A 23,176-nucleotide genomic window follows, 5' to 3' on the forward strand; every position below is an offset into this window, starting at 1 on the left:
AAGTAACCTTTCTTAAATTTCTAATACAATTTATAAATTATACATATATGCAAAGTTTAAATGAATATTGTTGAATATATTATATAAACTCAACTTAATATTTTTTCCATATTTTATAGTATAACTATATAGATTTAGTTGTTCCTTGTTTAAAAATATTGTTTGAATAGATATACCCCCTAACATTTCTAAACCATTATATTTTGGTGGCTGTCTTGCCTATTATCTCCCAATTGCCACCAACATCCACTATTGTTATCAGAACATCTCACACTTTGAGCTTCCTGTGTTTGATATTTTATAATATAAATTTCCTGTCTTATCTTGTGTCATTTAAAATATATTTCTTAAGAATTTTTAAAATAAAGCTTTAAGTAGACTTGCAGATGTAATGACCTCATTTTATACTCATTTTGTATTTGAAATAAATTTCACCAGCTAAGAAAAAAAAGAACACAATGATAAGTCTTAGTCATTTTTCTTTAAACATGCTAGGTTTTACATCAGGGCCAGACAATAATTTAAGGGCCTGTTTCACTATGTATGGATAAAGTGCCAAATAGCTATGCAACACATAAATTATTCGAAAGATAAAACTTCCGAATAAGATACTTGGCATTTCATGACGTATAGCGCTATCTGACAGTTGTGAAACGCAAAAATACTGTTTATCCTACAAATAAGTAATAAATAGCTGATTTGGAACTTATCCGGACATTGTGAAACAGGCCCTTAGTATCTTAAACCTGTATACATTTCAGTTTTATTTAAAACAATACTTATATATGATCTTTTAAAACTTAGAGATTATATTCAAATTTTAATTACTTACTTAATTTCTTTTAATCTTATTTACAAGTATACCTGTATGTTGTATATATCACTAATCTATGTTATATACAGTATTATAATTGGATATGAAATTATGAACATTGTTTCAAAAATATACATTGCCTTGATGTTCTCATTCTATGCTTCATTATCAGTATGATAGTGTCTTCTTATGTCAGTGATTCATATCACTAATGAAAGTTAAATAATGATCTTAAATCCTTTTTCAATGTCAAGAACCCATGTAATTTCTTTAAAAAAATTAGTTAAGTTCTATTATGCATGGCATGCGTTCAGAGGGATTATGCAAAAAGTTTATATTACTTAACAGTCCATAATCTATAAAGTATAAAAATGTGTATGCATGTATCTGTGCAATATTTAATTATTTCCTTAGCTTGTTTAGGTATATTAAGTGGTGTTAGCTAAATTTATCTCTTTTCAATATTCATTTATATTTTATATAGAAGACAGTAATAGTGATAATGATTAATTTAATGATTGTGAAAACTTTAAACTGAGCATACCTCAGGTATTCTACGAGTTTGGGGTTATAAATTTTTATGGCATAGTCAATGGCTATTCATTCTCATGGTAACAATAGTAATAGTTAAATGTTAGGATTTGCTTAAATACAACAAGAAACTTTTTTTTTTAGAAACTATTAATAAAAAAATAATTATGCACATTGCATAATTATTTTTATTTATGAGTAATGTATTGTTCCATCATAATTAATTTATTTTTAGGTACAGAAAAAGAGAAGGGGCAGCTTGGTATCGGCAAATCTTGTCTGTGCAACAGATTTGTTAGAACTGATGCGGATGATTACAATGTTGATCACATCTCTGTCTTGAGTCAGGTTAGTATATAGATATATATATACTATCGTGCATCTGTGGACAACTGAGCATTAACTATGGTTTCCTATAAAAAATTATACATACTACTTATTTACAATATTATACCCGATGAATACAAGCTACATAAAGGTACAAATGAAATGTTTTATTTTTTAATTTAGCAGTGAAAGGGTCACAAGACTGTTTTACTCATGTTTTTGGGTCGCGACTTAAAAATGGTTCAGAAACGATGTTCTAGATTAAATTCCTAGAAAAATAATAATTGTTCTACAATATACATGTCACATACGTGAAAAATACACATATATAAAAAATATATCCAGACATCCAGTTGATTCAGTGTCTTAGAAGTTTTATTTACAAGTACATATTAAATTTTTCTTTTATCTTTTAATAACTCTAATGTGAATTCCTTTTCTTATTTCCATTAATCTAAAGTGCAAGGTTTCGTTATAAATCAATAAACAATTGTGTGATTGGTACCTTTAAATATGAATAGAATTACCTATGGTCCACACATTATTGATAAATTTGTAGTCTGGCAATCTAGCAATTTTCTGGACTGTGTTGTGCTAAAATTTAACCTGCTAACTGTTTTCGGTATAATATATTATTCATTTAACAGTGTACAAGACCCAGAGGCTGTCTCGGTAAAAATATAGTTTGCGAAATAAAATAGCACCAGGTATTTGGCGAGCTTCTATAAACTTCGCCTTGTTATTGAATAAATAATTTTGAATGTGCGTCCGTTGAGACGCCGAATAGATGTTCTCGTATGATATGCCGTGGGATTTTTTTGAAACTTATGGTAATTGAATTGTCGAATCATATAATATAACTATTTCGTAGATCGTAGTAAGAGGTTTGATTATGCAAGACTATTAACCCAAATTATAAATCACCGGTGCGTAAGAAAGTATGTTTGTTGGTTACATATTATGAATAATACGACCGACAGATAAACGAAATAATAATAATAAATAAATCTTTCATTTTTAGACATATTATACACCCGTATATTACGCAATAGAAACAAATTCAAGTAACTTTTAAATACTTCTTTAACAAGTAAGCCATGACCAGAGGTCAGGCATACAGTTAAAATAATTTATTTTTCGAAAAATGTAGGCTTTCTTTTCATACCTTTGTATATTTCACCCGACCCGGAAGCGGAAGTGAGCTGCCGCATCCCGCGTGCGGAGCAAAGCATAAAACATATGGAGAAAAATATGCCAAGTTTGCCAATTCTTCTAAATTCAAAAAAGTATTGAGTAGAATATATAGATGGTTCAGTGAATAATTTACCCAAAATTTTAAATCCGCGACATTGTATTGGATAAACGTTGAATGTCTAACTAGTTCTATTACAAAAAACTATATACCTGGATCGCCTGAGTCTATTTAAAGAAAAACATGCAAGTTGGACGCACATTTAAATATTGTATTGTGTAATATAAACAGCTAAAACCGGTTGGTATAAAAATATAGACCTAAAGCCAGGAGATTTAATTAATAAAACGAAAAACTTATCAAATTAAATTAAATTAAATGTCCAAATTCGTCGGAAATTATTATAAACAGATATTTGAAACCATTTTAATCTCAACAATGGATGTAATACCGTGCAACTTATATTACTTGCGGAAGCTAACAATGTAATTTATTATACATGTTCAAGAATGCACACACGAGATGAGCTGTATCCCTAGATTGAAGCTTATAGCTTTAGTTGAATTCTCATTTTAAAATTTTAAAAATATCAGAACAATAAAGCAATAGTGCAGCAGTATTACGATCCTCAATACTTAGGTAACGCGTTTGTACTCAGAGCAGTATTTGAGGTATCTGTTAGTAATGTCTCATTAGCTAGGAGCTGGCGTGCATTTAAGCGTATGATTTGCTCGTATTTCGTATTGATTCGAATTAAAGTTCGTGTCAATACGACAAAATTTTCTTGTTAATGAAAGGTCATACGTTGCTGCGTTTTTAAGCTACAGGGATTTAAATCTGTAGATTAAATCGATACTTAATAATTTGCTTGTGTCTGCCTCTGGGGTTAGTGGTTAGATAATCGAAAAATATCTATAAGGCACACATCCAGGTCTCTGCATTATTACAGGAGATGTAAAAATGTAAAAAAAAACTCTACTATATCATTTTCTCGTAGCTGTAATTAGGTCCAATCAATTTATTTGAACACCCTAAAAAATTTACAGACATTTAACTTACTGACTTTAATAATTACAGTTCGTTGTAGAATCTGTAGGAAAGTGTTATGGCAAATTATAGGATTATTATTTTTAAACGAACACTGCAGGCATGCCAAGCGTGCATTATAAATATATGTATATATTTTTTTAAATTAAAAAAAAACGTTGAAAATCCTGCCTTATTTATTTTTTCATTTAGACAAGGTTTCCAGAAATCAGCCTCAAAGGAAGACACGAGCAAATGATATAGTTGTTTTTATTTAGATTTTTAATGTATTAATTGACAACGCAGCGCTACGATGGTGGCAGATGTAGTCCCTTATATTCCTTGTCATATAATTATTGCTATTAAAAAGCTAATAATAGCTACCGAACTACATGGTTTTACAGAACGCAAAGATATAGCAATATCACATATTCATATTTGATGTGTATTGGTTAGGATAATTACTCTTTAACATGTCGGATATCTGAATTTTACACTAATAGTTTAGCAAAATAGAAAAATAAATATGGTTACGATCGTTCTTATCCTTTCTAAATAGAAAATGTTTATGTATTGTCACTTTCTGGTTTACCAAGCGAAAAAGTTTAAATGGAAAATACAAGGTTTCATGATAATATGTATCGAATTACGATTTTATAATACAGGTCACTGAGTTTACCTAAATCGCTAAAATTAGTATTCATTATCTAGGTCAATAGACAGGATAAAAATTATATACTCCAACCGGTATTTTATGTTTCACACGTTTTCGGCTATCAAAGTATAATTATCCTTTTGATTATAATAGCTATACTATATGCTACTTTTTCACTACTAATATATTGTTACTTTTACCATAGTATTAGGTCCTCTATCCTTTAATTTCAAAGTGATTCCTTCAGTGGTACTACCAATTATGCTCCTCTGTACCTTACATTCTGCACACAGTAAACGGCTTTAATAAGAATGAGAAAAAAAGTATTTTTAGTATAAAATCGCAAAATAAATTGTAACTCAGCAAGGGTTGACTTAAGCTCAACCTCCCGTAGAAGATATTTTGCAGCTGATAACCCATCTATCCCGTAGTTGCGTTTGATCCACGACTTTTTGTCCACCGAGTATATTTATAAGTTTTGATGTTTTGTTTTTAAATTTACTAACGATATAGTTCATTGTGAATTATATTGTACATGTTCCTTATTAATTTTCGTAAAATATAATACATCCCACATCACGCAAATGTTAGAATAATAAAATATCAATTCTTAAATGTGTAATTTACCATAGATAGACGGTATGGAACTTTAGACGAATTAAAATCGCCGGGAGCCGTCAATAATTTCTTCTACTTTAATTGACTTGCCCATTTGAAAAATGGCTTCCGCCAATAAATGCGAGCCGAGTACCAATAAAATCTAATTAAAGCCCTCATTAAAATGGACTAAAAACGTTGTGTAACATTACATTAGAATTTCATGTCAGATGGTCTGTTTTATTAAGTTACATCACATTCGTATTATGGTTTTAAATATTGATAATTCATTGATAAACTCTAGAGTATGGCTGTAGACCAATAATGGGCAAGTGACATATTTGCACGATTAAGGTTGTTTGAACAGTTACTTGCAAGGTTTTATCCTGGCTCTAAACACTTGTAACGTATAACTTTTGGATTACTAGCCTTTCAGTTAATCATATATGTATACTAACTAGCAGACTCGACCAAGCGTTGCTGTGGCTAGTATGCTGGTTTTTGTTATATTACATAGTAGTAAACTATTCAAGGGAAACGGTAGGAGAACTTATGTGAAAGGTAGATAGATAGCTTATGTGAAACGTAAACTTTTAACACTCGCCATCTGTTAGAATTGAATGGAAAATATAATTAAATAAACCATTTATATTGTTGAATTTTAGAGCAGAGCATTATTGTTTTGTTTGTGAAATTAGTGATTGAAACTGAAAAAATAAGGCCTAAATCAGTTATGGAAACGAGTGTGTGAGAGAATGTGTAACTCCCGTCTCAAGACGTCTCCAATCATATCATAATGAGTAGTGATTCATATGTAGCACCGTAATTTGTACATCTCTGTTTATTTTTATGCAGTCAACAAACGAAAAAGAGGTTACGTTGGTGTAAAGTCTAACATTGTTCAACAATTACATCGTATGTGATAACATGTTTTGTTTTCAGTCTGACTTCAGCGGCAGAGTGGTAAATAACGACCACTTTCTGTACTGGGGTGGTGTTCAGAAGGATAATGATGACCAAGAATATCGATTTGAAGTGCTCGAGCAGACGGAGTTCGTTGATGACGCATGCTTTCAGCCGTTTAAAGGTTTGTTTCTAATTCATTGGATTAATAACCATTATAGACGGAGAAATACTTATATAAATCGCTACTGATTGCCTACTATTGCAGTGCTTCTGCAATCTCCTTAATCTATGGTTAATCTTATTTTGATATTCGTGTGTATTTAGAATTTATCTTAGGTACTTATGTAATTTTTAAGGCAATAAAAAATTAAAACCTTTCATATTGCTTAACTTTCATGCTTTATGTAATTTAATTTAACAGACTTAAATTTCGTTATTATGTAATACTATTTATTGTTTTACAAGCTTTCCTTTGACAAATACCTCGTCTAAGGATTTCTAATATTGGTGTTCTTATCGAAACAACATTGGACACAATACCTTTTTTAAAATAGGCATATTTTTAAAGCAATATAAAAAAACATTTATAGGCGTGGGCCTCAGATTTCTGTATATATTTCATGATCATTTCTCAATCTAATAGACAAGTAGGTGATAATCCTCTTGTCAAAACACACGGCGTCGACTTTTTGTTTTGTCCTTCACCGTTCGAGCTAAAGTACATAGATAGAAACTCCATTGGTGCATGCCAGGGACCGAAACCTACGACCTCAACCACAACCTTAAATTGCCAACACTGCAATATAGGGTCAATTGTAAGGTATTATTATTAAATAATTTACAACTAAGAACTATAATCTTTTACAGCGGTTGGCAAAACTGAGACATACGTAAAGCGATGCGTAGCAACAAAACTGCAGTCCGCTGAGAAACTTATGTATGTGTGCAAGAATCAGCTTGGTATCGAGAAAGAATACGAGCAGAAATTGATGCCTGATGGAAAGCTCTCCGTCGACGGGTTCCTTTGTGTGTACGACGTCAGTCTGGTGCCTGGCAGGACTTGGGAGAAGCAGGTAGGTGTATTTTGCAATTTTTTATTTCAATCTAGAACAGCAGTAAAGTTTGGTTACTATACTAGTCGTAATATGAGAGTGTATTTGTCAGCCGTGGTATAAAAAAAATATTATTACCCATTGGTATTTTAAAATTAGGAACGTGACTAGTTTGTTACAGACAGCCAGTAGTCATTTCGTACTTTGATCACACAATGCGTAGGGGCTACCAAAAGCTAGAGTAGGTAAGAGAGAGAGAAACACAAAGAATGTCATGTTATGGGTTTATTCCGATAAAGCGACTTGATATCTATCGTAATTTAATTAATATTTGTTCTTATTTTATACATGGTAGTGAATTTGATGATGGAACTGAAAGATAGAAAGTAGACATTTATAAGAGAAAAATTGTTTAAATGTGATTTATTTTGTATTTAGTTATTGTCAATAGCGGTTTAGAATATATTTATAAAACTCATTAACTCAAAACTTCAGATCTTGTCGCACAAATTTTCTCACGTGACGATTAACCAATATCCCTTCGATTCCTTGACCCATAACTTTTTCTTCCAATAGCGATCCCAATCTCAATAATGAGTATAAACACGCGATCCGAAGGTTAGGACATCAGATAGATATAGACATAACTACAGTGTTTAATGTGAAAGATTAAGAGCTCTAGTAGCGAAAAACAACTTTCTTTTGAGTACACACGTGAAGTTTTCTGAAGTATACAATTAATACATTCATTGAAATTTCACACCTTAGGTTTATGAAGTATCAATTAACGATTGATAGATATAATTGATTGCTAACAAAGACCACACAATCGCTAATGTTTGTAAACAACTTTATTCATGACCTTACTCTATGCACATAATGATATAGTATGTGTCATATAATGTCTATATCTGGAAAGTAATAAAGAAGTATCGTAGTTAAACTTACGACCATGATATTACTATGTTGTATGAACTAGTTTAATTCGCGTATACTTAAGACAAATCATTAAATATCTTGGGTGGCTTCTCCTAGCTTATATCCTTAGATAAGTAGAGTTTATTCGATTAGAAACGCAAAGAACTCGAATGAGAGATACTAGTAGGTTTTTACAGACGGAATTTGGAAAATTTTGCTGATTTTAACCTTGGAAATGAATACGGCGACGATGTTTATATTCGTTGTACATACAAGGCTTCATGAATATATTGACCAGATAGATTCATAATATTTAATTCCTTAAACTTATTCCGTACTCCCTTGGGGAAATAAACCGAACAACTTTCTTCTGCAGCAAAAATGTGGATTAAACCTCTGCTGCACAGCGCTATGTCGTAAGGTATTCTCCCCATAGTAGAATACCTTACGACATAGCGCTGTGAAAGAAAGTACACAATTTTAGCTTTAGTAAACTGTCATATTTTCAATGCAAGGCGTCCAGTGAATGGTCTTTGACAGCATTCAATGTAGCCTTTAATAGTTGTCAAATTCTCGATAGAGATACAAACTTGCATGTTATTATTAAAATTTTGTTATATTAAAAGTCTGATGAAATTTCAAATATTTTTAAGATAAGTGGTAATGAATTAATAAATCTTCTAGAATGAAATAACGGCAGCGATCCTCCAGAACATCCTCAAATTGAAGAAGCCAGTGGTCCTAGTGACATCAAAAAACGATGAGTCATGCGAACAAGGGGTCAGAGAGGCGGAAAGACTGGTTCAAAGGAAGGAGTTCAAGGGTTCCATTCCAATCGTGGAAACGTCGAGTCATGATAATGTTAACATCGACCAGGCTTTTTTTCTATTGGCGCAAATGATTGACAAGTCAAAGGCCAGGATTAAGGTATATTTGATTATATAACATACTTTTTTTTAATTTATAAAGTTAAATATGTACCAAAAATCCAAAAAAAAATTTTTTTAATCGATTTATCTTCAAGTATAGGTTTTCAGGCGTCAATATTTAAGTTACATTATCTATATAGTCTATATAAGATTTTTCTTAAATATCTAATCTTCTTTTTTGCCTATATTGATGCCTACTAGTGTGTTTGACTTATAAATAAATATTGAAACTCAAGGTTGCAAACTACGCTGAAGCATTACGTATAAGAAGAGAACAACTCGACTTCGTGACTGAAGCCTTCACTCAACTTATACGAATACACGTCCAGGATCATAAGTAAGTTTTAGTATGAAGATAGGAGTTAGGACCTTCGAAAGAAGATTTTATTATTATAGAGTTAAAAATATTTTTGGGTTTGGTTTAAGATTTGTTATGCAGAATTGGGATCTGTTGATTTTTTGGAGAAATGCTTTCTGTGCCTAGACATAATCCAACCCAGTCAGTAAAATAGGCTTCGCTTATGTGCTTTGATCATTAAATGGTTATTTATATAAAAGAGGTCAATGCTAAAATAATTATTCAGGTTGGATAAAAGTGAAGATTTTATATACTAGTATCAAAAGTCCCAATGTATGTATATATATATATATATATTATAAACACAGCATTAGTTTTATATATTATGTTTCTTATATTTTTATATCGTATATATTTATTATATAAATTTTAGTAATTATCAAATAAATTTTATTTGTTCATTCACCTTTTAGTGGTTGAGAAAACTTGTATAGCGTGCCATTCTCCTTTATAAGCTATATTTGATTGGCGTATATTGTGACTCAAAGCGCAGGATACTTATAAAGGGAATATTTTCAGAGAAATATGGTCGGCGGCAAGCAAAAGACTATGCATTTACCCAGAATGGACCAAATTTGTTCAGCAATTTGGCAAAGATGGTACTCAAGTTGTCTTCCGTAGACATATACGTCGGTTGAAGGAGGAACGGTCAGCAAAGAAATTACGCAAGCAGTTAGCGAAATTGCCGCAAGTCCTGGCTCGGATGCAGTTGCCGACTGATGATTTGCAGGAAAAGTAAGATTTTTTTTTAATTTATCAAATTATAATTCATTCGACTGATTTGGCTTAAAATATATACAGTGAAAAGTAGGGACAGCAAAAATGGTCATTGCAAAATTCCCGTTTGATGTGATTATATAAGATTTAGGGTCTGTTTCACAATGTCCGGATAAGTTCCAAATAAGCTATTTGTTACTTATTGGTATGATAAATAGTATTTTTGCGTTTCACGACTGTCAGATAGCGCTATACGTCATGAAATGCGAAGTATCTTATTTGGAACTTTTATCTATCGAATAATTTGTGTGTTGCATAGCTATTTGGCACTTTATCCATACATTGTGAAACAGGCCCTTAGTATTTTATTGTGTTATAGTCTTTCGCATAGATAAATTCAAAGTGTCATCTCAGAAAATAAACTGTGGCGTTAGCGTAATAAAAGTATTTTTTTTTAGTGAATGGGGCGTCGTTGTCCGCCAGATTAGGTCCCATCGTGATTTCACGGTGTACTTCAGTGAGGGGCTTCGCCATTCTTCAGGTTCCGGCTCCGGCTCTGAAGAGAGTCCTTTACCAACTGACACTACGCTACGGGTTGGAGAAAGAGCTCGATATCAGGTAGGAAGAAGTCTTTTAAAAATACTGAAATATTTTGATTTCTTCAAAATATACTAAGATATATCGATGTTTATTAATTTTTTTCCTTATAGACTTTGGGACAGTCGCAGAAGATCCCGTATGAGATTTTAGAAACGAATGAGGCAGCCTCTGTTTTCAAGGCTTACCTTCACGAAGCGCAAGAGAAGCATAGAAATATGGAGTAAGATTTTTTTCCTGTAATGTTTGTTTTCGTTGAATATGTAACTCTTATTTTACCGAATCGTCTTTGGAACATCCACATTTTTACCGTCCAAAAATTTATGTCGCCTTTGTTCAAGGTATCGTTTATATCTAATTGATTTAGGATTTTACTTTGTTATATCAATATATAAACTCTTTGCAAACATTTCTTTGTCAATGTTGACTGAATTTTTCTTTTACTGTAGTTATAAAAATAAAAATTATGAGAGAACAATGCAAAACTACCCCTAAATTTTGCTTCACTTCTATCATATTTTTTAATTTATTTTATATCAGAAAAAAAATATATACATTATAGGTATTGTTTTTGTACGATAACCGATATCATAATTTGCTTGTCTTAATTAAAAATATAAAATTTTAGATGGTGCCAGCAATTCAAGCGACTTCTAGAAGAGACAGGTTATGTTACACCTGGCAAGCAGTTATCGGAAGTCAGGGTTCTGTTGATGGGGAGAGAATGCTATGAGGCACTCTCAGAAGATCAGCAGCAGCGAGTCTATGATGACCATCAGAGAGAGATACAAAGACGGGCGAAGCATAACTTTCAGGTATAAAAATAATTAAAATCTTGCAAAATCTTCTATATTTAATTCTTAAATAAAAGTGCATTAAAGACAGTGTTTTTGTTGAAAAATAGTTTGAAGTATTGTGGGTTTTAGACAATTCAAAATTTGATTCACAATGCACTAATAATAAAATTACTATTTAGAATAAAAAATAAATTGGGCTTAAGGCTGTAACGATAACTGAAGTAAGTTTTTATGATCTTTAACGAACGAAAATGCCGTAACAAGAAAAATTTCATGTATAAAAAACAAAACGACCTCTCGTAAGATATGATTGTGAAATTGTAAACCTGTATTTTTTTCAGTCGGTTAAAAAATATTTTGGTAATTATATGTTATAAATATGTATATTTCAGGAGTTACTTTTGGAACACGCGGACTTATTCTATCACTTCAAAAGAATATCACCAACGGGGACCATAACACAAGAAGACATAAAAGAGATCACAGATGTACTACAAGATGACTTTAGGTATAAGATCGTATTACAAAAACGTGTTTTCGCCTGAAATATTTGTTTTTTTGAGTCACTTAAAAAGTTGCCTAAATATTAAACTACGTCTTATTTATGTAGACATAGACAAACACAAAATAACAAAAAAAAAATAAAAGAAAGAAAGATAATTTATTTTTGAAGTTACTTCTTTTGGCGCGATGGAGAAAAATGATGAGAGTGAATTTTTTTGATGCGCGCGCACACCACCTAAATTCGACATTGTGAAGTTAGGTCTAGGTGATATGGAAACCGATAACTATGTTCAAGTTGTATATTCTACTTTTTTTATATTTAGAACACGTGTTTCGTATCAATACAATTAAACAGTGTGAATAAATAAATATTATTTTGGTGTTTCAATTTCATATACGACGATGATAGTATTTACTAATAATTTATTTATTTAAATAAAATATTTTGGTTTAATTTAAATATTTATCGTTAATCACTGCTGCATTTTAGTTATTTTTTCCATACCCCAAAGAAGTATAACTTCTAACGCGTGTAGATAAGTACACACACTCTTTTTTTTCTTTTAAAAAACAGGTACGTTTAGGATGTGGTATACGTGTGTGATACACAAAAATCCTTATTTTTTTTTAAATTAATTCCTAAGGCTCATATATTCATTTTAATTAGAATTTAATAAATTATTTGTCTCCTTCAATGCTGGTATTTTATTTCTAGATATAAAATGCTCGATCGCATGGAACAAGACCGCAAGTTGATGTTATTCCAGCATTTGGGTTTCGTTCATTGCCCGATGAGGGAGCATTGTCCTGCTGGAGCGAACTGTCTTGACGCGACATTGCCGGTCATCTTGAATACTAGAGTTGGGTATGTAAAATTAATTTTAGCCGATTCTATCCAGTACTAAGGGCAAGATCTATAGAGCGCACTTACACTTTGCTCAGACTTAACTTTCGAGTTAAGTCATAGTCGGTATTTAAAGAGCAAACTGCGAATCTCTCTGAGTACTAGCTTAGCTTAATCTTAAGTCCACGAAATCGACGACTTAACAAAAACTCTGACTATAAACCTAACAAAAATTATGGCCCAAAATTGAGTTTGCCATCATATCTTTTACTTGACATTTTATTTTTGTCTTAACACTAACTAGTTTTTCCTAAGTAAAGATTATTATATTAAGATATTTCTCTAGTAATTATTAATCAGCTTTCAAATAATAATAATTAGCTTTCTATATTACAACTTGCATGAATTTGTTGGTCATCGTGATATCATAAATCGTAACATTGGATATATCTCTTGGTAGTCAGCCTTTTTTTTTTTTAATTGTTAAAATTTAATGAATTTCAGTTCGCTGACGTCAACGGGCGAGTCTCAATGTCAGGCGGGACCGCCTGCCGCCCCTTGGGCTCTCACCACAGATACCAACCAAATTAATGTCATCATATTAGGGGTATGTTGACATTTGATTGATCCTTGATAGTAAAAAGACCTAGGTATATGTGTATGTCGCAGCTAACTAGCTTAATTAGCCGTTCCATTAACAACTTTTAACTAACACCGCCGATTGACAAGCGGCCTGAAAGATATTCAACTGTAGCGTTTTAACATTTAATAAACTGGCTGGCTAATGCCTGTGCCATTCGTACGGTGGTGACATAAAAAATATTACTTTAAAATTTAATTGCTCGTCGTCACTCACAGATAAATTCACATTATTATTGTCACTACACTTTTCCATTGTACTTGTTGTTTTTCATTAACCTTTGGAAAACAACATCAAAGTTGTGTTTTGCCGATGCCATATTGACAGTTTTAAGAGTTTCTTTTCGAGTTTGAGAGTGGCAAAAAGTGGAAATAAATTTAAATTAACAGTTACCAGGCTAGGCAAGTAATGAAATGTCATAGATCCAAGTCATATGCCTAGCTGTTTGATCAACTGGCTGAAAATCTTTCAAGCCGCTGTCTAGTTAAAAGGCCAGATTGTTAATTGAACGGCTAATTAAATTAGTTGGCTGTGAAATAGAAGGTATAGTGACTATTAGTTTTTAGTTTTGTCATCAATTTAGAACAAATATTGACACCTATTCAATATTAGTACCATACAAGATTTTTATTAAGTATTTTTCAGGTCGAAGATATCGCGTGTGAATTCGGTAAGCGCCTAATAGCGGGATGTGATGGCGATAAACGAGTGAATGTTGCTTCTCAAGTATGGAGAGTCGAACAAAAACTCGCCTGTCGAGAGATTTCTGAGACTCCTAGAGATTTTGCTCCTAATGGTAATATATATATATATATATTATTATATGTAACAATGTTTTTTTTATTTAATTTAGATATGCACTTTTTGTATTTTATCTTTAGTATTGTTTTTGTTATTCGAAGAAATAAAGTTATAATGCCGTCCGTTTACTCCTTCATTTTTATTATATGAATACAGATGTACCTAGTACTAAATGTAGATAGTACAACATATAACTTATTATATTATTAACTTAATAAATGAAAAATTTGTTTAGGGCAATTTTGCAATTTTCTTTTCTATTTTATGATGAAAGTTCACAATGTATCGGCAAAAAATATATACATTTGGATAAATTGCTTTAAAGTGAATTAAAAATTATTTGAAATAATTTTAATCACTGTCTAAAGAAAGTAATCAAGAATAAATTAATAACATGTTTTTTGAAACTATATTCGTCTCTTCACAATTGAAATAGACAATTCTGTATATATAGTATGTAGCATGGCAAGCTATTAAATTTTTTTAATAGTCATTTGTGAGTTCTAATTAAAATTATATACTAGCTGTTCTAAACGTCTCTAATATACAAAATTCAACTTTATAGGTTACTTCTGTGTATATCAAGACCAAGAATCGTTTGAATACATCAGAAATTGCGCTGAGAAGACACTCCTGTCCAGTCTAGAGCAAGAAGATAAATTGCCTTTTCAGGTTTGTCGTATTTGATATTTTATTTTAAATTAATTCGTAGTTTTAACATATATTCCAGGTCGATTTCCCAAAATTATATTTATGTCTAAGTGACGTCATGAAATTTAAAAAATATATTTTAAAACAAACGACAGTCGACGTCTCGTCTTGAGCGCTGTCAAATATGTCAAACGTCATACATAGTCATAGTTTGATTGACGCTCTAGATAGCTATGCATATTTTTATAGATAATAATAATTTGTTACATATATAAAATACATTTTTTTTAATTCTAGGGTCTTCCATTAGTTGTGATATTTGTTCAAGACGATGGTATGGATAAAAAGGAGTTGGCTCGGTTACAGGAAGAAGGACAAAATCTTGCTGATAAGTGAGTCAAATTTATTTTATCTATTTTAAATCTCTCCTAATTAAATTTATAATTAGAAACCCTATAAAGTACATATGCATTAGCAATATCATGGATATTAAAGTTAGTTTTTTTAAATTTTGAAGATGTTTAGGTTATTATGCAAGATCTTTTCATAGTTGCACTAAATATAAGGTAATTATTTCATTTTACATCTAATTTATGGTACTTTCAGTCTACACTGTTCCTATATGGAAGCATCAGTCAACGAATTGGGAACTGAGGCGTTAACGGCTGACGCAGTGCAAGAGTTGATTAGGGCGAATCGCGAAAAGGCTAGTTATGCCCATTTGTATAGAGATCTTATTGTGTGCTTCGACGCAGATATCCGGTGAGTAATTTTACTTAAGTAATACTTAAAGTCTTGAAGAAATCATAACCAAAACCTTAGCATATTAAATGCAGACATTTTTATTACTAGCAAGTATGTTAATGTTATAAATTGATAATTACGAAGTTTTAAAATTACTTAAATTAATATTGTATATAATATTTTTAGGATAATGGTTTGCATGTTTTGTGATGACCCGTATTCGCCGGATCGCGTATTAAGTCCGCTACTTTTACATCGAGCGTGCTTTCTTACGGGTGACAGATCGATTGTCATTGAAACGTTTCTCGGAGACTCGAAACGTAAAGTCGAGGTAAGTACGTTCTTAAAAGAAAACTATTTATCCCCTCATATTTGCAAAATAACTTAATTTTTATAGTGCTTAGGGATGATGACACCTATTTATCATAACTAAAATCGTTATTTTTGGGTTATTAAGTCTTAAATTTGAACCACTTTTTAAAAAACCAAAAAATGTTTTTTTAATTACGCAGTTTAAAGTACCGCATTATTTCAGGTTATTATATCAAGTTTTCACGGCGCTAGTCAATTTAGAGAAGAATTGATACATGGTTTTATATTAATTTACTCTGCGAAACGAAAAGCGAGCTTGGCAACTTTGAAGTACGTACAATACCCACATTTAAATTAATTATAACAAATCTTTAAAAGCTTAAAATATCCTATCAATTGTTCAGGCGCGGTTTTGGCTTACTCATATCCATAATCCATCTTAAACGACTCTTACTCTATATTGGAACTCTCTTTATGTGGACCCGGTTTGAGATTGATGAACATTTATTATTTGCTATATATATGTAGGTGATCATAGTATACATGGCAAAACATGTTACAATAAAGTTTATGAAAACCATTAAATCTTCAGCGCATTCTCAATGAACATTCCTAATCTGCCGATACAAATGGTGGCTGTAACGGATGGAGGAGGTTCGGCAGCAAATACCTTCTTTGGCACGGATTTAGGACACGCCCTTATAACGGACGGAAATGCAACTGCAGATCGTCTTGCTGCCCACTTCACTACGTACACGTATAGCAATACTGCTGAAACTAAAGGTTGGATTTTACTATTACTTCGCTTTTTTTCCTAAAGTTAACAGTGTTTTTGTCTATTATTCCAGACTGACGCTATTTGCACAAATGTTTTATTTTAGTGTACTTCCTTTCCTTCCGCCTGGCAAAACTAAGATAATTCTGTCACATTCAGTGAAATTTGTAGAATTGCCAAAGATCTTGGAGAATCTAAGACAATCTTTGATGTACCAAACAAATAATTGTATATGAATACATTTATGTGTTATAGCCGCCTTCTACACGCCGTTCTTTAAAGAAGTATGGGAGCGTAAAGGCGAGATTGAGCGCGCCTTTCGTATGGAGCGTCCGGCTGGTCCACACGCCCACAATTTACCTGATGTGGCTGCGGCAAGACCGCCCAGAGACCATGGTTATCATCTTGACCATCAGTAAGTTTTTGGTCCTTCGTGCCGGAATTATTTAAGAAAATGGATGTGTGTGTCCTGTAGTTTTAGTGACCAAAGATTTGTTATTTAATAATACTATCTAGTATGTTACAACTACTAAGGCCTTATTTTAAAAGGTGGTCTGCATCCAGTATCGTGTTGATTGCCATGGTCATCATTTTTCACATGGAACCAAAAAGTATTTTATTAAACTGTTTTTTACTTACAAAACCCGCAATTATTTTTATATAGTAGACGTTAATATAAATTTAGAACATGAAATTTATGTAATAGAGTTATGTAAAATAAGATTAATAATACATCTATTATTTTCATAGAATGGAGCACAAATTGACGAACTCGTTGGACCTGCTTATTGGACCAGAATCACGCGCCGATATGGATTCGGAGTACAGTGACACCATGAATAATTCCAAGAACAGAAGTTTCCTGAAAGGTAGTTTCCTCAGATATGTATTGATGTATGGATCTAAATAATTCTTAACATTATTATTTACATCCATAAATAGTTTTGAAAAGAAACAAATTCTATTGAACCTCACTTTGACAATGTGTATGTCGCAGTAAAGTGGTTAAATCATAGGAGTTTATTGAATCTCTAGACAGTTGATTAAAGATCGACATTCAATCAAGTCGCTAGCATTTTGATTTAGCAGCCTCGAAAACGTTTTATTTAACAAAATAAAATCTAAATAAAATTTAAATAACAATCTGTCTGGCCGAAAGCGTGTTATTTAACAAAATAAAACAAGATGTCAGTCACGACAACAGCAGATACTTTTAGACTCTTTCTTTTCGCAAACTATGTGTAACGTTGGTTTGTTGTTTGAGTGGTTTTTTGTTTCACTCTCTTAACTCTTATTGATTGATTAATTTGATATTGTTAATTCAGTGTGACCGTGAAGAACTGAGAGGTTGGAAATTCCGTGTTTTTTTTGTTATTGTAAACGGTTAGGTTAGGTTAATCTTGTTGCCTAGAAACCTTTTGGGAACTCGTTAAACGTTTTGTTCACTCACTTGTCTGACGGAACCTTAGCGACTTGATTGAATATCGATATTTAATTAACTGTCTAAAGATTCAATAAACTCTGATTTAAATACTTTACTGCATCATATACATTATTTGTAGTTCTTTGAACAATTTCTATTTTTTATTCTTAATAAATCATGTTAGTTATTCTAAACGCTGTTTTAGTTACACCAAACTAGATTATGTACTAAAATGGTCCTACTACGGATACTAATAAATTGTCTTGCCAGGTTTCAGCGTATATCCTCCTCCAAGTACTCCTCCGGAACCCGCTCCTCCAGACCATAGAATGCATGGGGATCTATCACGTAAGTCCTTTATTTATATTTGGGATTAAGTGTCTTTTAAAGGTGGTATTAATTGAGGGTATCGACTTATGTATATAAAAAACCTTTTTTTAAATACTTTAAAAAATTAAAATGAGTTTTATCCAAAGTGATTGTTACAATACAAGTGTTAAGACAAAGAAAATGAACCTAGATATTAAAATTCTTAAACATATTATATCTTATTTCGCTGGGTTTAAAATTTTAAACATTACGGAGTTGTATAACTAAAAGGATTGTTGTAACGCAGCGGATCTCAACTGTTCGGAGGATTCTCTCAGCACCCACGAGTCAGGTGATTGCATGATGCAATTGTTTACTTTATTTGTATGAAGGGAAGGTTCATTCTTGTGTAGATAGTTCGTTTTGTCTTAGGTTTTTTTACACCTCAGTTCAGTACCATGATTCTTAAACAAAGAATAAGACAATATACTGTTATATTATATATTTGTATATACACTTAAAGTTTATTAAAATTCATATTATTAATAAAACAAAACTGCTAACTAAGTCATGGTATAGGTCTGTTGGTAATTTTTCTCACTCGGTATTTATTGCACATTTAAAGTTGATGCATGAATTATTTATACACTTATATTGTAAGAGGATATTTTTATAAATTATTAGATAAGTATTTTTTAAAGGTTATTGATAATCTTTTAAGTGTTAAAGTAAAATAGTTTGCATGATCTTTAGGCACATACAGGATTTTAGTAGATAATAGTTATTTTTGCAATAATATGTGATTTTAATATTATAGACATCTCAATTTGTTAATTTATTTAGTAAAAAGTTGCCATGCATGATTTAGCATATTCCAAATCGTATAATGGATGATCCCATCAAATATTTCGCTTCTAGAAATTTATTCATACATACCATAATATTTTTCCAAAATTTCAAGCCACTGTGACTTGTTTCTTAGTTTAGTTTCCGTCTTTAACTAATCCAAGAGCTACCTATAAAAGCTTTACTTAATAATAACGTGATTTCGTTCGACAAGACTAACGTGTGGACGTTAAAAACAATTGATCCATTACGAAAAATCCAGATAAAATGCTCAACAATTGTTTTCTTAAATTTATGCGATTCAACACAAATCCTTAGAAATCCAAATACGAAATCTTAGTAGTAGTATTTTTTTAATTTTTTACATTTAGGTACAGAAACAGAAAACATATTGATAAGATACATACTAAACAACATTTGAAAACCTAAAATCCAATTACATTTGTACACAGAATTTTACACTAAATATCAACCACACAAATTAAACATATTAAAATTAATGACAAAAATAATTTATTAATTAATTAAAATAAGTTTTAATAATCTTTTTGAATTCACAAATAGTATTGTGAAAAATATCAACATAGAACACACAGAATTATAATATTTGCACATTCTAGCGAGCGATCGAAACTCTGGAATATAAGAAGCGTTATACCGTTCTCAGTATATGTTCTAATTAGTTTTTATTGCACAATATATATACAAATTATAAATACATGCGAACATAGGAGTGAGTTGATTTCATTTTAATAGATGGAGGAGGGTTATGGCAGCCAGCTGGTTACGGGCCGCGTGCATTTACTACGGGAAGGGCGCGGCCACACCCACCGCCGCATAGACCCAGACATTCACAAACTTTAAAGGTATGAAAACACTAACTTCATAAAGATGCCAGGAAAGTAATCATACTCTGGGGTGATTCTGAGTATTGATTGATTAATATATTTTATTATTATAATACTAGCTGCCACCGCCAACTTCGTTTCACAAAATAAGTTTAATTTATACTTTAGCCTCAATAACACGTGGTAATCATGATATTGAATTGTAGCTTATATGACAGGTTTGTCAGTTTACCATTGCAGTGCCTATGGATTACTTACTCAATCCAGTCGAAAAGTATCGACATCTGTTAGAATCTAAAATTGCGACTATAATTAAAGATCTAAGCTGTCCTATCTCTTGAGTTGGACCAGACTGCTCACGGTGTGCCAATTAAATTTAAAATCGGTTAAGTAGTTTAGGAGTCTATCGTGACAGGAGATTTATATATATTAAGATTCTAGTTATTTTATAAAGTTTAAGTTCAGGAAGATTTCTTTATAATATTTCAGCAACCACCGGGTAAATTAGATATGAACAACTACACAATGGTTAGTGACGCGTTGCAGCATATCACCATCGGCCCGGCACCGTCTAGAGAGAGCAGAAAGGTGAGTAAGCTAACTTAAAATTTTGAAATATATCGTTGACGACTCCGCGAGAAACCCTCCAAAAGGAAATCAAATTTAACGTTGAAATAAGATTTCATTTCTGATATATTATATCGTTACAATCTACTCAGTTATAGTCTAGTTAGCATGCACTTATATCTTGGAAGTTGGAGCCACTAGGCTATGTCCTAACCGACAAAGAAACATTATTTCGATTTTCTGTTTCACAGCAAAAATTATAGTTTTTAGTTTATGTACCCAAGTTTATTTTGGTTTCATAAATTTCTTATAATTGTTACAGCGTACAACTGCCATACCTTTTTCTTAATATGTTTTCTGTGTGTGATTTTGCGAAATAAATGTATTTGTCTAGTCTCAGAGATCAGGATGGTCTCACGGTCAACAATCGGCGCATCACCATCACCCGTCAGGTGTCAGCTCCGAGACTGAACTTGATGCTCAATATGCACAGGTAGACATTTTTGTTGTGCTTCATAGAATGTTGAGGGAAAATGTATCTCCATTTTTCATAGAAAAAAAATTTAAATACGTTTATTTTGGAACTAAGATCATCATGGTACATCATACTTATTCCACGTCATTAAATTCGGACCTGTTGGCATCCCTACTCATCGGTAAAGAAGACAGAGGGTGTTGGCCGAGAGAAAAAGCAAATGATCAAACAATTCTACAATATTTCAAACAAATATAGCAAATTAATTAGAAGTAGCCTGCCCAGCACTAGACCTAGGCCCTTTTATCACTAACTTTATAGTAAGCCTTTTTACACAGCTTTCTTTTAATAAATTTCTTAAATTTACACATTTATCATATCAGAATGTGAATTAAACGTGATATAATTTACAGATAAAGGAAACCAACGAATATATGGAAGCTCCATCTATGACCCGGTTAAGGAGGCACAGAAGACATGAGAAGGCCCCTATGCATCAACCATGTAAGTTCTTTTGTATTACATTTAAACATATGAAAAAGCAGGCGCAGATAAAAGGTATAATTTTTTGGCTAGTAACTCTAATACCTTTTTTAAAAATATACTATAAATAAGCTACTGAAATTGTTCCATACACGTACAAATAAATAAATACATACATGCATTCACACATAATAGTATTGATAATATAAAGTTCTGGAGTATAGTCTGTGTGGTAAATACCTAAATACTTTTGTCTAGGGCCTAGTAAAAACATTCGTGCAATAATCTGTATACTACTACTTAAATTATTTAATGCAATGTACAATACAATACTCTTATATTTGTAAAATTATACTATTTCCAAAGATAGAAGTAAATTCTTTATCTAACTAATAGATTTGTTTTGATTTCTTTCCAGCATTTTCAGAAACAGACAGTTCGGGTTCAAGCGAGGCATCGGGTGGGGCTGCACGCGTACACGCACGTAGACGTCACAACGCACACCATGCACCTCGCCACTACAAGAAAAGGTACCTTATTCTCTTCTTTCTTATTAAATTTATTTAAATTAAATTATTATTAAGTTTAACTTAATATTTCTATAGAATCACCTTGTATTAACATATGTATTAAATTTATTTTGAAAGTATTAATTACGTTTTGATACTTACTGTCTTTGTATCTTATGTTTAATTATGCTAAAACAGGCGTTATTATAATTTTCAGGTCTCTAGGCAATTTAGTAGCGGTTCAAAGTCCTCGAGTACCGAAGTTAGGTATGTTCGTGGGACCGCCAGAACTTCCCACCGGCTATCGGGCGAGAACGCAAGAGGATAAAGGTAGGTGTAACACATTGTTTTTTGTATTGTTTCTCATCATACGTTGAGGCAAAACGTTCTTCCGAGTGTCTTTTAAGGGTGTTTAGGGGGTAGCTACCGTCTGAAGTATTTATAAACCCATTCAACTAATGATGCTTTAAGAAATGAGAATAAATTAAAATGAATGAATCAAAATGAGAAATCAAAAAATCTTAAAAGCCATTCGAGACACTTTCGAGCTCTTGAATATTGAAAATGCTCAGGTCCGTTTGCCCCTGGTTCTTTAAAAAAAAGGGTTTGCAAGTCTTGAAAGTAATATTTAAATTATGTGTACGTTTAAATTAACTCTTTCTTAATAAACTTAAACACCGAATAGTGTTGTAAATATTACGTAAAAATATAAGCTAAACATTTTACTAGTCTCGACTCTAATGGTCGATGATTGACGTTGATATTATTAATTACTTTGATAGGTAAATTTATATTGCATTTTCCAGCGAGTGAGTCGAGTGAGGGTAGTTCTGACGGTGAGTCTCGAAGGCCTCGACCTTTGCCCCCACCTCCGCATCACGAGCCAACGCATAAGGTAATCTTTAAGATTCCCTTTATCAATAAAACGGTAATTATTATTCATATTTAAACATTTATACCCAAAGCATATATTATAGTTTTGACAAGGCTTAAAACTAGATTCTGAGTATCAGATGCATAAACATTTTA

At 31.8% G+C, this 23,176-nt stretch overlaps 1 protein-coding gene across 5 annotated transcripts in view; it reads left to right on the plus strand.

The window, feature by feature from the left end:
• Positions 1–23,176, plus strand: part of LOC110997541 (rho GTPase-activating protein 190) — a 30,135-nt gene that overhangs the window by 660 nt on the left and 6,299 nt on the right. For 3 of the 5 annotated variants that reach the window (XM_045630735.1, XM_045630734.1, XM_045630736.1), the window contains exons 3-32: positions 1,581–1,693; positions 6,085–6,229; positions 6,916–7,121; positions 8,703–8,945; positions 9,184–9,284; positions 9,825–10,040; positions 10,481–10,640; positions 10,733–10,842; positions 11,248–11,434; positions 11,809–11,924; positions 12,636–12,785; positions 13,269–13,371; positions 14,050–14,200; positions 14,771–14,877; positions 15,154–15,248; positions 15,463–15,618; positions 15,787–15,931; positions 16,136–16,242; positions 16,505–16,695; positions 16,943–17,102; positions 17,438–17,556; positions 18,381–18,458; positions 18,727–18,771; positions 20,022–20,131; positions 20,603–20,701; positions 21,075–21,173; positions 21,569–21,659; positions 22,057–22,168; positions 22,365–22,477; positions 22,954–23,075. In XM_045630735.1, the coding sequence (XP_045486691.1) occupies positions 1,581–1,693; positions 6,085–6,229; positions 6,916–7,121; positions 8,703–8,945; positions 9,184–9,284; positions 9,825–10,040; positions 10,481–10,640; positions 10,733–10,842; positions 11,248–11,434; positions 11,809–11,924; positions 12,636–12,785; positions 13,269–13,371; positions 14,050–14,200; positions 14,771–14,877; positions 15,154–15,248; positions 15,463–15,618; positions 15,787–15,931; positions 16,136–16,242; positions 16,505–16,695; positions 16,943–17,102; positions 17,438–17,556; positions 18,381–18,458; positions 18,727–18,771; positions 20,022–20,131; positions 20,603–20,701; positions 21,075–21,173; positions 21,569–21,659; positions 22,057–22,168; positions 22,365–22,477; positions 22,954–23,075 (3,950 nt within the window). The remainder of the gene's footprint in view (positions 1–1,580; positions 1,694–6,084; positions 6,230–6,915; positions 7,122–8,702; positions 8,946–9,183; positions 9,285–9,824; positions 10,041–10,480; positions 10,641–10,732; positions 10,843–11,247; positions 11,435–11,808; positions 11,925–12,635; positions 12,786–13,268; positions 13,372–14,049; positions 14,201–14,770; positions 14,878–15,153; positions 15,249–15,462; positions 15,619–15,786; positions 15,932–16,135; positions 16,243–16,504; positions 16,696–16,942; positions 17,103–17,437; positions 17,557–18,380; positions 18,459–18,726; positions 18,772–20,021; positions 20,132–20,602; positions 20,702–21,074; positions 21,174–21,568; positions 21,660–22,056; positions 22,169–22,364; positions 22,478–22,953; positions 23,076–23,176) is intronic. The other 2 variants (XM_045630737.1, XM_022265743.2) reach the window with 2 other exon arrangements.

This window comes from Pieris rapae, chromosome 13 (assembly GCF_905147795.1).
Source record: "Pieris rapae chromosome 13, ilPieRapa1.1, whole genome shotgun sequence".
Classification (NCBI taxonomy): Eukaryota; Metazoa; Arthropoda; class Insecta; order Lepidoptera; family Pieridae; genus Pieris; species Pieris rapae.